This window comes from Salvelinus alpinus, chromosome 15 (assembly GCF_045679555.1).
Source record: "Salvelinus alpinus chromosome 15, SLU_Salpinus.1, whole genome shotgun sequence".
Taxonomy (NCBI): domain Eukaryota; kingdom Metazoa; phylum Chordata; class Actinopteri; order Salmoniformes; family Salmonidae; genus Salvelinus; species Salvelinus alpinus.
Window position 1 is genome coordinate 49,321,743 of NC_092100.1, and position 16,678 is coordinate 49,338,420.

General features: G+C 42.5%; 1 protein-coding gene across 3 annotated transcripts; it reads left to right on the top strand.

Annotated features, from left to right (window-relative positions):
- The first annotated feature begins 1,015 nt into the window (after window positions 1-1,015).
- LOC139540242 (FERRY endosomal RAB5 effector complex subunit 3-like) lies at window positions 1,016-16,078 on the top strand. 3 transcript variants are annotated; one of them, XM_071343918.1, is made up of 14 exons: window positions 1,016-1,105; window positions 2,621-2,809; window positions 2,907-3,052; window positions 4,319-4,500; window positions 4,627-4,726; window positions 4,841-4,962; window positions 6,552-6,658; window positions 6,862-7,059; window positions 7,351-7,479; window positions 10,337-10,411; window positions 11,322-11,524; window positions 13,202-13,259; window positions 13,350-13,417; window positions 14,885-16,078. In XM_071343918.1, the coding sequence occupies exons 2-14, from the start codon at window positions 2,629-2,631 to the stop codon at window positions 14,975-14,977; spliced, it is 1,662 nt and encodes a 553-aa protein (XP_071200019.1). In that variant the 5' UTR covers window positions 1,016-1,105; window positions 2,621-2,628; the 3' UTR covers window positions 14,978-16,078. The 3 variants fall into 3 exon arrangements, with proteins under 3 accessions (XP_071200019.1, XP_071200020.1, XP_071200018.1); XM_071343917.1 differs by lacking the exon at window positions 1,016-1,105 and adding an exon at window positions 1,337-1,470; XM_071343919.1 differs by lacking the exons at window positions 1,016-1,105; window positions 10,337-10,411 and adding an exon at window positions 1,336-1,470.
- The last annotated feature ends 600 nt before the right edge of the window (window positions 16,079-16,678 follow it).

Here is a 16,678-nt window from a genome sequence, read left to right on the forward strand (position 1 = left end):
TGACAGCAACCATGCTTTGGTTTAGTTAACCTGGTCCTTGTTTGAAATGCTAACTTTTTAGCATTTGTGGCACAAATCCAATGCAAGTCATTGGTACCTATATTAGCATTTTCACACTTCATATCCAAATAATCTATAAGTAGCATCATTGAGTTGCAATCAATTTTAGATACTTTAGGATACTTCGAACATGAAGCGTGAAAATGCTAATATAGGCACCATTGACTTGCATGGTTGCTGTCATACCTGGTCCATAAACTGCTTACAGGGTAATAAAAACAATGTCATTTTGTATGGGTGAACTATCCCTTTGTGGCCAACAAAACCAAAGCATGGGTTGCTGTCATACCTTGTCCATAGACTGCTTACAGGGTATGAAACAAATGTACATTTGACATTTGGGTGAACTATGCTTTTAAGATTGAGGTGGATCTTTAAACTTGTTTTACCTAATGGCAGAAACAGCACCATCTAGTGGTCAGGGTGTAGTATGGGACATTAACCTAACTTCAATTACTAATTTCTCTGAAAAGGGGGGAAAGAAACATTAGCAATTTCACTGGGAATACATTACATAGGATGAAGAAACAATTCTCAGAGCCGCAGCTCCATACTAATGTCAGACACAGAGAACTGATACTGTATAGCTAGCTAACGTTAGTTGCTAAATGACGTGTCTCAAGTCTCTTAACAGTATACAAACTATAACGAATGAATACTGAATAACTTAGCTAAAAGACCACATTGAAATAAGTACTTGATAAGTACTTATTTCAAGCTAAATAAGTACTTATTTCAAGCTATCCAGCGACAAACTGGCATATCTATATTGTGTTTCTGTTTAGGTGATTCGTTCTTTTTTTGTGTACATTTTTGTGACAAAATGTTGAAATATATAACCTTACTGTTAATGACAATGGAAAACCATTATTCGACTACTAAGATATAAAACTCTATATGGTTACACTTGTGTGTCCTACATTTACAAAAAAACGAAAGTTGTATTTCAAAAGCCCAGCTAGCTCAGTTGTGTCAATCAGATGATTGTCCAAACAAGGACACTTACACGGGCGTCAGTTTACATCCACAAAATACTAATGTACAGGTAAAACTAGACTTCTCCCAGCTTTATTCTTCTGAAACAAATGTATCACGGCTGCAGTATGATTAGTGTCAATATTGTTGCTATTGGTTGCACTAAGCTAGGCACCGACCACTGCAATATTAGCTACTATTGCTAACTAGCGAAAGCTTTAGTTACGTAACCTGACGCATAATGACTATATACAATACATGACCAAAGGTATGTGGACACCTGCTCGTCGAACATCTCATTCCAAAATCATGGGCATTAATATGGAGTTGGTCCCCCTTTGCTGATATAACAGCCTCCTCTCTTCTGGGAAGGCTTTCCACTAGATATGGAACATTTCTGCGGGGACTTGCATCCATTCAGCCACAAGAGTATTCGTGAGTTTGGGCGATTAGTATGTGTGGCCTACGACTTCGCGGCTGAGCCGTTGTTGTTCATAGACATTTCCACTTTACAATAACAGCACTTACAGTTGACCGGGGCAGCTCTAGCAGGGCAGAAATTATTTGGAAAGGTGGCATCCTATGACAGTGTCACGTTAAGTCACTGAACTCTTCATTAAGGCCATTCTACTGTCAATGTTTGTCTATGGAGATTGCATGGCGGTGTGCTCGATTTAATACATCTGTAAGCAACAGGTGTGGCTGAAATAGCCAAATCCACTCATTTGGTGTCCACATACTTTTGTATATAGTGTAATACCTAACGTTAGCTGAAGGGACCAATGGGGCTAACACATTAATGCTTATTGTTTTTACTAGCTATCTAGGTATCTGTCAGCAATAATCTGAACCTTGCAAGCCTGGTAGTTAGTTAAATGATTCTATTTCCAATTGATACTAAATGGCCCCAGTCTATTTCTGTAGCCAGCAGATCCGACCCGGTTGCTTACAGATGCTCTAGGGTCGGACAGGCTTCCTGTGTAGATTAAGATACTGCAGAGCCGGCGCGAGATATTGCCTGGAAACGTACCTCACTCCAGGGATGAGAAATACGTTGTACTCCGAATTGTCCCATTATCCAACTATTACACCGAGAAGATTGAACGACTACTCGTCGTTCAATCTTCTTGGTGTAGTAGTTGGGATAATGCAACAATTCGGAGTACAACACATTTCTCATCCTTAGATTGAGTTATGTTTTCCAGGCCATATCTTGCGCCGGCTCCACGGGGTCTTAATCTACACTGGAAGCCTGTCAATCAAACCATGATGGCCACGCACAGAGACACTCGTGTTTAAGTCGCGTTAATAACACTTTCGTGTGGGTATTTTGTCTCATATTTCATCCGAATAACATTAAAGTCAGCGGACAACATTCTTGCTAGTAAAAGGACTGTTAGGAATTTTTTGTCGTATACGTTCGAGAGGAAGGAAATTCCACACTGATTGGAAAGTGGCAAAATGATAGTCTGAGATGCATATCTGGTATACATGACACAGGATGTGATTGCATTCTTATTACTGTACATATACTCACTACTCTATTCATTTTCATTGGTTTATAACTTCTTTCATCTGCTTTCAGCTGAGAAAATGAAGAAAAACAAGGGAAAGGTGAACACCACCACTGAGAAGGAGTTTGTGTTTCAGTTCAGGGCAGGGAGGAATGTCTGTGTCCTCAAAGTACCTCTGCAATTCCCTGTCCAAGAAAATGTCAGTGATCTTCATGGACGACTTATGCTGCTGCACAAAATACCTTGCTTCGTTGAGAATGGTGAGATTTCCATTTAACTAAATAAAATGAAACTTTGTCACTTCTAATTATCCACACATACCTTTTGGTACTAATCATTTCATGTATACTGGTTTAGAACTGAAGAGCACACTGTCCACCTTTATTGAGAGTGAAACCATCCAGGACTATGACAGAGAAGCAGAGTTGGCCCTACGGAGGCTGATAACAGGAGAGGTGGACATCAACCAGCTTACAAACACATGGGCAAAGGCCTACTCGGAGGTAAAAGCAGAACTCAAAACCAAAGACCATGTTTAGAAGCATATTTTCATATTAACTTGTTTGTCCCTAAAGCTTCTAACCCCGTCCCTGCTTCTGTTCTCTCGCTTCTTCTCCCTGATCCCTCGCTTCTGTCTGATAGTGTCGCACACGCTGATTATAATTATTTTTTTTCATTCCCTTATGTTGTTCACCTCACATTACAGAAGTGGATGACACTGTTGGATATATGAGACTACAGTGCAATCTGTATTCTTATGCTATTTTCTGTATGGAACAATCCAACTATCTGAAAGATGAGCTAGAGAAGTGTTTGCATACTGTGCCTCCTGATAATATGATTATCTATCAGTGTCTGAGTTGTGGTCATAGATCATTATATTGATACAGAAAGTCAGTGAGTCACAGACAGTTGACTGCTCCTTAAGTTTCGGAAACAATATATCAAATTAGATTGGAAAGATTTGCTAAAAGTTCTTGGGAGTTGCCAAGATGTAGTGTTTGTCTTTGAGTTGCAGCTCATCAATTTTATACAAGCAAGACCTGCGTCATCTGTCTGACAGTTTGAAGGGGAATGTAAATCATTAAAACATCTGTGGTCTGATGAGAGAGATTTCTAGACATGGTGGCTTTTACTTTAAATGGATGAAAGCGGAAACTCCCTTTGAAACAGAATATCTTCCCTATTTTTTATTTTATTTTTTTGTCTTTTAAAGTCAACAAGATCATCGGCTTCATGCACTTCAAAGTTCTGGACTTAAAATTCTGCTGCCACTTGCTCAAGGACTTGTAAAAGTAAACAAGGCTGCCCCTCCAATAAAGCTTGGTTGCTCACTGCTGTGATGTGTACAGGGTAACCATTAACGTTTTACTGCACTAGCACAGAAATACTCATGGATGCTGTCCAGTGTATTTGAAGGAACTGCGATGGTCTTTTTAATGTATATCATGTTTGTTGCGTAAAGATCCCTGGACTTGTATTAATAGAGGAAGTGTCTAAACTTTTCTATGCCCATTCTAAATATGGCACAAGTACAAGGTCCCTCTCGTAGCTTCCCCTCTATTACGTTTGTTAAGGAGAATCACCTCTTGCTTTTCACGCTGTCCACTCACAATTGTTGACCGGGTCTTTCGTACAGCACAGTCACTCACTTTTTCACTTTCTACAATTTCCTCTGATCTACTAAACAATGTCTTCCTGTGATTTTCCTTTACTCTCAAAAGATTACTCCCACACGCCATCATCCTCTTTTCCTTGTTCCTATTTAGACCACGCTGGAACATGCTCGTCCTGAGGATCCCTGCTGGGATGAGGACTTTGCAGATGTTTACCACGAGCTCATCCACTCCCCGGCCTCTGACACCCTGCTCAACCTGGAACACAACTACTTTGTCAGCGTCTCGGAGCTCATCAGTGAGAGAGACATGGAGCTGAAGAAGTTACAAGAGAGGTTGGTATGATCATAGAGATAAGTCCTCAATTGCAAAGGAGCCAATTAAGTCATCGTAGTTGAAGTTAGTTTCATATAACAAATGCCTAATGCGTTTAGCATTGTTCTGTTTTTCTCAACTCCCAGACAGGCAGCAGAGATGGACAAAGTCATGCAGGAGCTGGGAAAGACATTGACTGACCAGGATGTAAATGCATTTGCCTCTCAACACTTCGATGCCCAGCAGGTAAGACACCGAACCAGTCAGTTTGGCCGTTTGAGCTACAAGCATAGCAATGCTCTATGCACAGAGCTACACAGTCATGAATATTCACGATTGGTGATTCTTCTCTCTGGTCAGGTGCTGGAGAACAAGTGGGCCAATGAACTGAAACAGGTGACTCATATTCAGAAGCAGGAGTATCAGGAGTGGGTGATCAAACTGCACCAGGACTTGCAGAACCCCAATAACAGCACTATTAAGTAAGAGAGAGAGAGAGTGTTTGTGTGTATATGTGTGTTTGCGTGCTTGTGAATGCATATGTGCAGAAATGTACTTACTCTCAAGTAGCTTTTTAGGGGGGTGCAAATCAGCAGGTTTTTTTCTGTTCCTTGAAATCCTACTAACACTTTCAAGGCTCACAGTGAAGCAACATTGGTTAAATCAAGATAATGAGTAGTCGAGTCAGGTGGTTAAGTGCTTGGATGGGAAAGAAAGCCTGCAGACACAGTGGAATGACATCTGCACACACAGCAGCACTTTCAAATGCACGCGCAAGAGGCATTGAAAGAGCATCCTTGCTGATTTTTTTGATGTTATATATGGTTTACTCCTTTTTATGTGCAGTTCGTCAGTCCCAATGCATCTCATCTGGGGTTTGATTAATATAATTTATTTGACAATTTGTAAAATACATACATAAGGGCGCTCCAGCTGGTGACGCCTCCACATACAATTTAAGAAAATCATCAAGGATAACACCATAAAGCTTAACAGCTTATTTCCATCCTTGTCCTTTTGAAGAGGGAAAGGGGAAGGGGGAATACAACAAGGTTAGGCGGGGATTGTAATGACAACAGACAATGACAAACACAATGGTTGTTTGTTTCACAACATCCGATAATTAATACAATTTCCGTTCCTAATAAACAACTATGGACAGGTACATCTTCCTTGTCTCACATACCCTTAATATATAAACAATATATATATCTATACACATACACAAGACAGTCACAATATAATAAATAACAGGCACCAAAAAGGCAGACCCTATGCTATCCTGGGAATGTCCCTCTCTGCCACCTACTTTAATCTTACCACTCACTTTAGAGACAAGCTACTATTGAGCCATTTTTTCAGTGAGAACTTGAAACTACCTATGGAGGTTATACATTTAAAAATGATTCGGAAGATTATTCCAAAGAATGGCAGCCGAGTATACATTTTTTTCCCCCTATACCACTTTTAAATCTAAAAGGAACAACGTCAGTTTCACTCCTTCTAGTTGAATAGTTATGGTTATCCCTTACTAAGTTAAGGTAGTTACATAACTATCTGGGGACCATACTGTGGACAATCTTATGTACAAGACACAATTTTATCTGAGCAACTCTCTGCTCCACTTTAAGCCATCTAAGGCTTTCAAAGTGGGAGTAGTCAAGATGCGTAAGTGCTGGAAGTTTAAGAGTAATCCTGACCAATTTGTTTTAATAAATTTTTTAATATCTTGGGGGCACGATTGTACCAGGAAGAGCTTGCATAGTTGAAGTGGCACTGAACAAGGGCCCCTGCCAATGTCCCCATTGCATTCTTATCCAAATATTTGGAGGTTCTTGCCAGGAATCTAATTTTATGGTTCACTTTGGCGATAACATTTTGTGCCATGCTCTCCCGTCAGATGGTTATCTTTGTAGCCCTGTGTCCACTCATCTTCCAGTCCCAGATCTGTTTGTGCTGTTTAGCCAACTTCTATGCTCATTGGCGTGGGCAAGACGGCAGACACAGGTCTGGGACAAGGCTAGTCATCTTGTAAACCCTGCCCTTTACAGTGTGAGGTTGTGTTTGTCAGTGAGGAGATCAAGGTGCAGCCCAGTCAGCTGACAGTGGAGTCTGAGCCTGGGGCCAGGCTGTATGAGGAGCAGCGACAGCTGGAGGAGAGCTTCACTATCCACTTAGGTAATATACTGTCTGTGTCCCCATGGAAACACTGCTGCCTGGTCCAACAAGCCTATGATAAAAATGAACCCTGATGACAGCCACTGGATTTATACTTTACTTCCTGACATCGTAAAATATAAAGACGTCCCATACGTGTTGAGTGTATATTTTTGTTTGTTTCTGATGTATTTTGACGGTGTCGTTCCTGTGGTGCCGTCCAGGTGCACAGCTGAAGACCATGCACAACCTGCGGCTGGTGCGGGCAGACGTGCTGGACTTCTGTAAACACCGTCGGCATGGCAGCAGCGGGACCAAGCTGCGGCGGCTGCAGACTGCTCTGTCGCTCTACTCCTCGTCCCTGTGTGGCCTGGTGCTTCTGGTGGACAACCGGGTCAACTCCTATAGCGGCATCAAGAGAGGTGAGAGGTCAAGGGCCAAGGGTCAGTGGTCAACATTAAGCAGGATACCACACTGTTAGGCCATGTTAGTTACATGAGAGTGTAAAACCCATTTATCATTACTGAATCAATTCATTCTTTCTTATTGCCATGACCACATATGAAGATGTTTGGCTTGAGGACACCAGTGAGTTAGATGTTTGAGCATGATGATAGCTCATAAAGGTTTTGTCACAGTCAGAACATACGCCAACCCCTAACCTTCATAAACATTGTAAGAGTCCTCATCATGTGTTTGTGTGTGTTTTCCAGACTTTGCCACAGTATCTAAGGAGTGTACAGACTTCCACTTCCCTCGGCTGGAGGAGCAGCTGGAGGTGGTCCAGCAGGTGGTGCTTTACGCCCGGACTCAGAGGAGCAGCAAGCACAAAGTTCAGCCGGGTGAGTCAGTCACACACACACCAACAGGGGTGAAAATGATTGGCACCCCTGTTTTCAATACCTTTCAATACATCCCCTTGTGAAGATAACGGCACTGAGCCTTTTTCTAACTGTTTTATGAGGAGAACACATTGGGAACACACAGAATCTTTCCAGATCCTTGATATCCTTCGTCTGCTCTTATGGACTGCCCTCTTCAATTCAAACCACAGATTTTCAATGGGGTTCAAATCCGGAAACTGAGATGGCAATAGTAAAATGTACATTTTTTTTGTGGTCAATTAACCATTTCTTTTTGGATTTTGATGTGTGCTTGTCTTCCTGGAAGATCCACTTGCAGCCAAGTTTTAGCCTCCTGGCAGAGGCAAACATGTTTTTGGCTGAAATGTCCTGCTACTGGGTAAAGTTCATGATGGGGCTCCCGAGTGGCGCAGCGGTCTAAGGCACTGCATCTCAGTGCTAGAGGCGTCACTACAGAAACTGGTTTGATTCTAGGCTGTATCACAACCGGCCGTGATTGGTAGTCCCATTGGGCGGCACACAATTGGCCAAGCATTGTTAGGATTTGGCCGGGTTAAGCCGTCATTATAAATAAGAATTTGTTCTTAACTGACTTGCCTAGTTAAATAAAGGGTGAATCATTTTTTTGTTGTTCACCTTAAAGGTCCAATGCTTTGTTTTTATCTCAGTCAAATCATTCCTGGGTAACAATTGAATTATCCTACTGTGATTATTTATTTTAATTTTAAATGAAAACAAACAAAAATAGTTTCTTAGCAAAGGGCAATTTCTCAAGCAAGAATTTTGCTAAAACTGGGAGTGGTCTGAGTGGGGAGGGTGAAAACTAAGAATTAGCTGTTATTGGCAGAGTGGTTTGGAACGCTCTTGCTTATTGGTCTATTAACTAATTTACCGCACTAAAAGGGCATTGTAAATTTCACAGTATTATTCCAAATAATACTGTGAAATACACTACATGATCAAAAGTTTGTGGACACCTGCTCGTTGAACATCTCATTCCAAAATCATGGGGATTAATATGGATTTGGTCCCCCCCTTGCTGCTATAACAGCCTCCACTCTTCTGGGAAGGCTTTCCACTAGATGTTGGAACATTGCTGCGGGGACATGCTTCTATTCAGCCACGAGCATTTGTGAGTTCGAGCGATTAGGCCTGGTTCACAGTCAGCGTTCCAATTCATCCCCAAGGTGTTCGATGGAGTTGAGGTCAGGGCTCTGTGCAGGCCAGTCAAGTTCTTCCACACCGATCTCGACAAACCATTTCTATATGGACCTCGCTTTGTGCACGGGGAATTGCCATGCTGAAACAGGAAAGGGCCTTCCCCAAACTGTTGCCACAAAGTTGGAAGCACAGAATCGTCTAGAATGCCATTGTATGCTGTAGCATTAAGATTTCCCTTCACTGGAACTAAGGGGCCTAGCCCGAACCATGAAAAACAGCCCCAGACCATTATTCCTCCTCCTCCAAATTGTACAGTTGGCACAATGCATTGGGGCATGTAGCGTTCTCCTGGCATTCGCCAAACCCAGATTCCTCGCGTCGGACTGCCAGATGGTGAAGCGTGATTCATCACTCCAGAGAACACGTTTCCACTGCTCCGGAGTCCAATGGCGGCGGGCCTTACACCACTCCAGCCGACGCTTGGCATTGCGCATGGTGATCTTAGGCTTGTGTGTGGCTGCTCAGCCATGGAAACCCATTTCATGAAGCTCCCGATGAACAGTTATTGTGCTGACGTTGCTTCCAGAGGCAGTTTCGAACTCTCTAATGAGTTTTGCAACCAAGAACAGAAGATTTTTTCACGCTTCAGCACTCGGCGGTCCCGTTCTGTGAGCTTGTGTGGACTACCACTTTGCGGCTGAGCCGTTGGTCCTCCTAGATGTTTCCACTTCACAATAACAGCACTTACAGTTGACCAGGGCAGCTCTAGCAGGGCAGAAATTTGACGAACTGACTTGTTGGAAAGGTGGCATCCTATGACTGTGCCACGTTGAAAGCCACTGAGCTCTTCAGTAAGGCCATTCTACTGCCAATGTTTGTCTATGGAGATTGCATGGCTGTGAGCTCGATTTTATACATCCGTCAGCAACGGGTGTGGCTGAAATGACAGAATTCACTAATTTGAAGGGGTGTCCACATACTTTTGTGTGTGTGTGTAAGAAAATCACGTTTTTTACTGCACTGGTTCTTTAACAAGGGCCAATGACCAATGGAAGCAAAAATAACCCCATAACATCAAAGGTTATTTTCTGCATATGCATCCTTCTTTCGATGCCAAACCCACCACCAGTGTGCGTGGTCAAAGAGCTCTATTTTCATGTCATCTGACCATAGCACCGGTTCCAATCCAAGTGTCCAATGCCCTTTAGCAAACTCCAGGTGTTTACATTTTGTTGGATGACATGAAAATATAATTCTTTGGTCAGGATGATTGAGTGATGATGTAACAATGGCATATATATGGTCCAGTTAGAACAATGTTAAAGATACTGGCCCAGTAAAGTCATGTTTGAACAAGGGCAAAGTAAATGGCAAACTAGACATATGTGTTAGAGATTATGTCAGGAGGAAGGACAAGGCTCTTTTGACATCATTGCCAACGTGTGTTGTCGGAAACCTCTGTCAAGATCCGTATAACAATCCCCATTGAATGGCTGTTTGAGTGGAGAGCTATCAGAGAGCTGAGTATGGAAACAATCCTCCTGGCTATCAGGCCTTATTTGGATGGGCCTGTGAAATCTGTTGCTATTGTCATTTACTTCCTGAAAAGGCATGTTTGCTCACACGATTTCCATACAGGAAATTCTGAACTCCTCTCTTGTTTTCCTTTTGACAGAGTTTCCTAAGAATGGAACTAATAGTGAAGATAAAAACAAAAATTTGGAAAGGAATCCCTCCAATATCTTACCAGGTAAAGTTGACTGAATACATGGTTTTGACTAATTCTTTAAGGGACGAATCCTGACTTTGTGCATTGTGAACATTTTACTTAGAGATGCACTATGCAGAAAACGCTATGCCATTTCCTGGTTGCTAAAATTCTAATAGTTTGCAAAATTTCAGATTGTGACAAAACAAGCAAGTACAGTGTAGCTAATCATTGTACCATGATGAGGGCGGCAGGTAGCCTAGTGGTTAGAGTTTTGGGCCAGTAACCGAAAGGTTGCTAGATCGAATCCCCGAGCTGACAAGGTAAAAATCTGTCGGTTTTACCCACTGTTCCTAGGCTGTCATTGTAAATAAGAATTTGTTCTTAACTGACTTGCCTAGTTTAGAAATAGGCTTTCATAGGGCCACCCGAGTGGCGCAGCGGTCTAAGGCACTGTAGTGCTTGAGGCGTCACTACAGATCCGGGTTCGATCCCGGGCTGTGTCGCAGCCGGCCGTGACCGGGAAACCCATGAGGCAACTCAGAATTGGCCCAGCATCGTCCGGGTTAGGAGAGGGCTTGGCCGGCCGGGATGTCCTTATCCCATCGCACTCTAGAGACTCCTCTGGCGGGCCGGGCGCATGCACGCTGACACGGTCGCCAGGTGTACGGTGTTTCCTCCGACACATTGTTACGGCTTGCTTCCGGGTTAAGCGAGCAGTGTGTCAAGAAGTAGTGCGGCTTGGCAGGGTCGTGTTTCGGAGAACACATGGCTCTCGACCTTTGCCTCTGCCGAGTCTGTACGGGAGTTGCAGCGAAGGGACAAGACTGTAACTACCAATTTGGATATCACAAAAATTGAGGGGGAAAAAAATACACAAAAAAACAAGACATAGGCTGTCATTTCTAATACCTTATCTTATTCCCTAAATTCTCTTCTGTCACGGTCTCAGGTGAATTCTACATCTCCCGCCACTCCAACCTGTCTGAGGTCCACATAGTGTTCCACCTGTGTGTGGATGACAACGTGCGCTCAGGCAACATCACGGCACGGGACCCTGCCATCATGGGCCTCCGCAACATCCTCAAGGTCTGCTGCACTCACGACGTCACCACCATCACCATCCCTCTGCTACTGGTCCACGACATGTCAGAGGTGAGAGAGAGCCTCATGTTATGTGTGTAAAAGGAGAAGATCATTTACCTCGAAGTCCCAGAAGTCAGATGCATAATGCATGTACAGTGGTTGTACATTATTTACAGGTGAGAGATGACAGTTATACATATGCTATGCATGCATAACTGGTGCGGTGTGACTTGAGTTTATGTAAGTTCAGGTCACCAGCAGTTACCATTATGCTACATTTTGCATTGTTATGAACAATCAAAATAGTTCTTTGGGGTCCAGCATGTTGGTGATGTTTAATAGAAAAGGGTTGTGTGAAGAGCTTTTTATTTTATTTTTATTTTTTGTAAACCCAGTGAACTGTACTGACCACTCCTAGTTCCTTGGTTAGATGATTAGTGGGGGAAGGAGAAAAGGATGGAAAAATAGACGGAAGGAAAGGCGGAGTAATGACGGTCTTAGTTCAGGCCTTAGGAACTGATTTTCCCCTCCTGGCCTGCAGTTAAACAGTGCTGCAGACCTGGGTTCAGATCCTATTTCAAATATCTCCATTTCTTTCAGATACATTTCGAACTAAGTATTCAGATATTTTTTTTATTCTAAAAAACAATTAGTTGAATATTGGAATCTATTTGTAAATACACTTGAAATGTATTGGCATGTATTTTAAAATACTCGAATACACTTCCATGCATTTAACCCAGGTATTTGAAAATAGTATTTGAAAATACATTCAAATAGTATTTTTTTTTAATAGGAAATTATTTGAAATGACTTTAAAATATTTCCAATATAAGTAGTTGAGTTGGGCCACAAGATTTAAGAATACTCAAATACACAGAAAATAAGTATTTAAATAACAAATAATCAAATACACATGTATTTGAACCCAGGTCTGCAGTGCTGTGGGCTTCAGTCTGTTGTCTCCATTCCCAGTGTCATCCTGACATGTTCCTACCCTCCCCGATGGCACATTCACAAGCCTTTGATACTGTCTCTCATTTCTACTTCCTCCTCCACGTCTCTCTGCTTGTTTGTTCAGTGCAACCTCGGCAGTGTTCTGGCCTGTGCAGCTCTGGTTGTGAACTCTCCTTAGCATTTCCTCCATTCAGGAGTAGATGAGGGAAAAGCGGAGAGTCGTGAACATTTGTGTTTACTCAAACTGAGTATACAGCACTCTGTACACACAGAGCAGGGTAGCGATAGCATTGAAAGACAGCAGCACTCCTGAGTCCACATGGAACAAACCAGAACCTGAGAACAGCCATTTCTCAACAAGCTGCTGCCTGATGTAGACCTCCTTACTGCGGTGCAGAGAGGGCCCTCTCCTTATCGTGCCACAACATGCCTGATGAAACACGCAAGAGCGTGTTCACAAATGTACTTTGTATAGTATTCTCACTTCCTAAGGTGCAGGAACCAGTCTCTTTTTCAGTTGAAAGCATTTCCGTCGGGATTCTTCTTTTCCAGTGCTTTTTCCAACTGAAGAAATTGTACTTTTGCCCAGCTCAGTTTATATGTACAGTGACATAATGTCCAGCATAGTTCGTCAAAGGAGCCATGAGAAAATGTTTATTCTTTATGAAAATATGTGTTTTGACAACGTCAGGCAGGCAGAATAGAAGGGAACAGTGAGGGGATGACAGAGGTTTAGTGTGTTCCACCATCCTGTGGCCTGACTGACTCCTCTTATTCTCTCACCTGCAGGAGATGACCATCCCGTGGTGCCTGAAGCGGGCCGAGCTGGTCTTCAAATGTGTCAAAGGTGAGATAGTAAGAAGCACCAGTGGCATTTTCCCCTCTTGTGTCTCCTCTGAGACCTCTCTGTCCTGACTTAAGATGTTTCCCTCTGCAGGTTTCATGATGGAGATGGCATCGTGGGATGGAGGGATCTCACGGACTGTCCAGTTTCTAGTTCCACAGGTAAGAATAGGTCTGCTGGTAAACTGGCCAGAACCTTAATGACTCAGACCTAGCTTGCACTGTATTGCAGAATATATACAGTACCAGTTAAAAGTTTGGACACCTACTCATTCCAGGGTTTTTCTTTATTTTTACTATTTTCTACATTGTAGAATAATAGTGAAGAGATCAAAACTATGAAATAACACATGGAATCATGTAGTAGCCAAAAAAGTGTTAAACAAATCAAAATATATTTTACGTAGCTACCCTTTGCCTTGATGACAGCTTTGCACACTCTTAGCATTCTCTCAACCTAAAGTCTTAAGACTGACCTTCATGTCTTAAAGTAATGATGGACTGTCATTTTCTCTTGGCTTATTTGAGCTGTTCTTGCCATTTATATGGGCTTGGTCTTTTACCAAATAGGGCTATCTTCTGTATTCCACCCCTACCCTGTCACAACACAACTGATTGGCTCAAACATATTAAGAAGGAAAGAAATTCCACAAATTAACTTAAGGCACACCTGTTAATCGAAATGCATTCCAGGTGACTACCTCATGAAGCTGGTTGAGAGAATGCCACAAGTGTGCAAAGCTGTCAAGGAAAAGGGTGGCTACTTTGAAGAATCTCAAACATAAAATATATTTTGATTTGTTTAACACTTTTTTTGATTACTACATTATTCCTTCACTATTATTCTACAATGTAGAAAATTATAAAAAAAGAAAGAAAGAAAAACCCTTGAATGAGTAGTGTCCGAACTTTCAACTGGTTGTGTGTGTATTTATATGTGTGTTTAGGATTATTTATATGACTTGTTTTGGTGAGAGCTCTTATTTCTCTATAGAACCATTCCCTTTATTAATGTGGCTCTGTTACAGGTTAGTTATATAAGTCTATTGTTCTGAGGGAGGTTCCCTATAGACTGGGTCGCCTATACTATGATTACATGTTGACAGGCTCAGAGGATAAGACCAGCATCAAGGGTTATAACAGCATTTACGTCTGCCAGCCTTACACTCCGACACCATTCAAAATAGAACTTCTAAAACAGCATTTTCTACACCTCAAACGAGACACGTACTGTATGCTCTCTAAATACGAGTGTTGTGAGTGGAGACATTAATACTTAAAATGCTTATTAGAAGGCCTGTTAGTGTTGTGACCTAACATGTTCCCTATGAGAGCCATAGCTGTCAGAGCACACATAATTACAGCATCTTGACTGGTCCCACAGGAAATGGGACACCGAGCTAAAGGTGGCGTTGAGCTAAAGGTCCCTGCTTAAGTTGTCATTAACACTTGTACACAAACAAGCGACAACAAAAATGTTGTGAATTTGTATGTTAAGAATTTCCCCCAAGTTGATGTTGTATATGTAAGCCATTTGTGTCCGTTTAGGCTACTCTGTTGGAAAGACATCCGTTCCCTGCGTGCCCACTGCTCACTAAGCATTGCTGTCTGTCTGTGTTTTATTGACAGAGTATATCAGAGGAGATGTTCTACCAGTTGAGCAACATGCTGCCTCAGATCTTCCGCGTCTCCTCCACCCTCACGCTCACCTCCAAACGCTGACGGAGACACATGACCAATCACATTGGCTTGGCAACTGTCAACACTGAGTTCCAGCAAACATATTTAAATAGTTGCATTTCACAGGGGTTAGTGTGATGGATGACTTTAGAGCTTCCTGTCACAAGTGATTATCAACCCCTGTGTAATTAGCATCTTGAGGCAAGGCGACATCATCTCGGGGCAAGGCGACATCATCTTGCCAAAAAGATAGATTGTGTTGTTGTCCGAGACAAGCATTATGCAGTTTTTGTGCATTGCAGTGAATTATAGTGAAGGCTCTGTCATTATTCCTCTCCACTCCAGTAACAGCAGAGGGCACTGTTCTCAGAGACGAAGCCCCCAACTCTCTGATAGATGTTTAATCTACTTTGTGCCTAAACATGGACTTTATTATATTTTGTTATGAAACTGACAGTTGGCATTAAAGTTGCACCCTATTGAGCATACACAAGTTCAGCACTTAAACTTTTCGATGTGGCATTCCAATGAACTCATTCCAATTTACTCCGTGTTTACACCTATATCGGCGGTAAATGTTTTTAGTAGAAATGTATGTAAGGAGTGTTGAAACGGTTTCAAGGAGAATGACAGGCTGTGTATATAGTCACAAACTTACATTACAGATCTAATGTGAATCTCATCTCTGTGAAATGTTTCTGATTTGACATTATTTACACTTTTTTTTACTGGGGCCTGAAGCACTGGAGTATAGCCTACACCATATTGCAGTTTCTGCACAATTTTATTTACTGTTTAGGAATAATCCACGATTGGCTAATCTCCCTGAAGCTAATATGACATAGTAATTGCATTCCATTTCTGCTTGGATTAAGTCATTTTAGATAGATTAAATAATAATTATTGTCTGACACTCGGGCTCCCGAGTTTCGCAGGGGTCTAAGACACTGCATCTCAGTGCAAGAGGCGTCACTGCAATACCTGGCTCGAATCCAGGCTGCATCACATCCGGCCGTGATTGGGAGTCCCATAGGGCGGCGCACAATTGGCCCAGCGTCGTCCGGGGTAGGCCGTCATTGTAAATAAGAATTTGTTCTTAACTGACTTGCCTAGTTAAATAGACAAATAAAACACTTTCCTGCCCTGATTGTCAGTGTTGAGATGATTAAACAGATCAAGTGCACTAATCAAAACAGTTTCTTTTTCACGTGAAAAACAGATGGCTGTTGGCATTCCTTCCGAGCTCTCAAGTCAGTGTCGTGTTAACTTGCCACACTTTTTATACCGTACTGCAGTGGTGAGAACCCACAAAACGCCATGGAAATGTGTTACTGAATGCCTTGCATTCTTGCCATTGGTCTCGGTGGCCTTAAGTGTTGGGTTCCCTGGGGCAGAGGAACCATGGTGCTGAGTCAGCAGCATCATGCACCGGCCGGGCCCAGTGTTCGTCCTTCCTCCTCCCTGGTGTTGTGTGCAGCCAGGCAGCCTGGACTTCAGAGCCTCACACATAGGCCCTCTGACGAGGACAGCAAATCCCTGGAACAATTGACCTCCTAGGGGGCTGATTGGTTCCTGGGTTCAGGTACACAACTAGCCCTATGTGGCACGTTCATGTCAGACTAGTCTTGGTTTGACATGCTTTACTGACTTTATTGTCCCCATGGGGAAATGTTGTTGCAGCATCATGTACAGTGGGGAGAACAAGTATTTGATACACTGACAATTTTGCAGGTTTTCCTACTT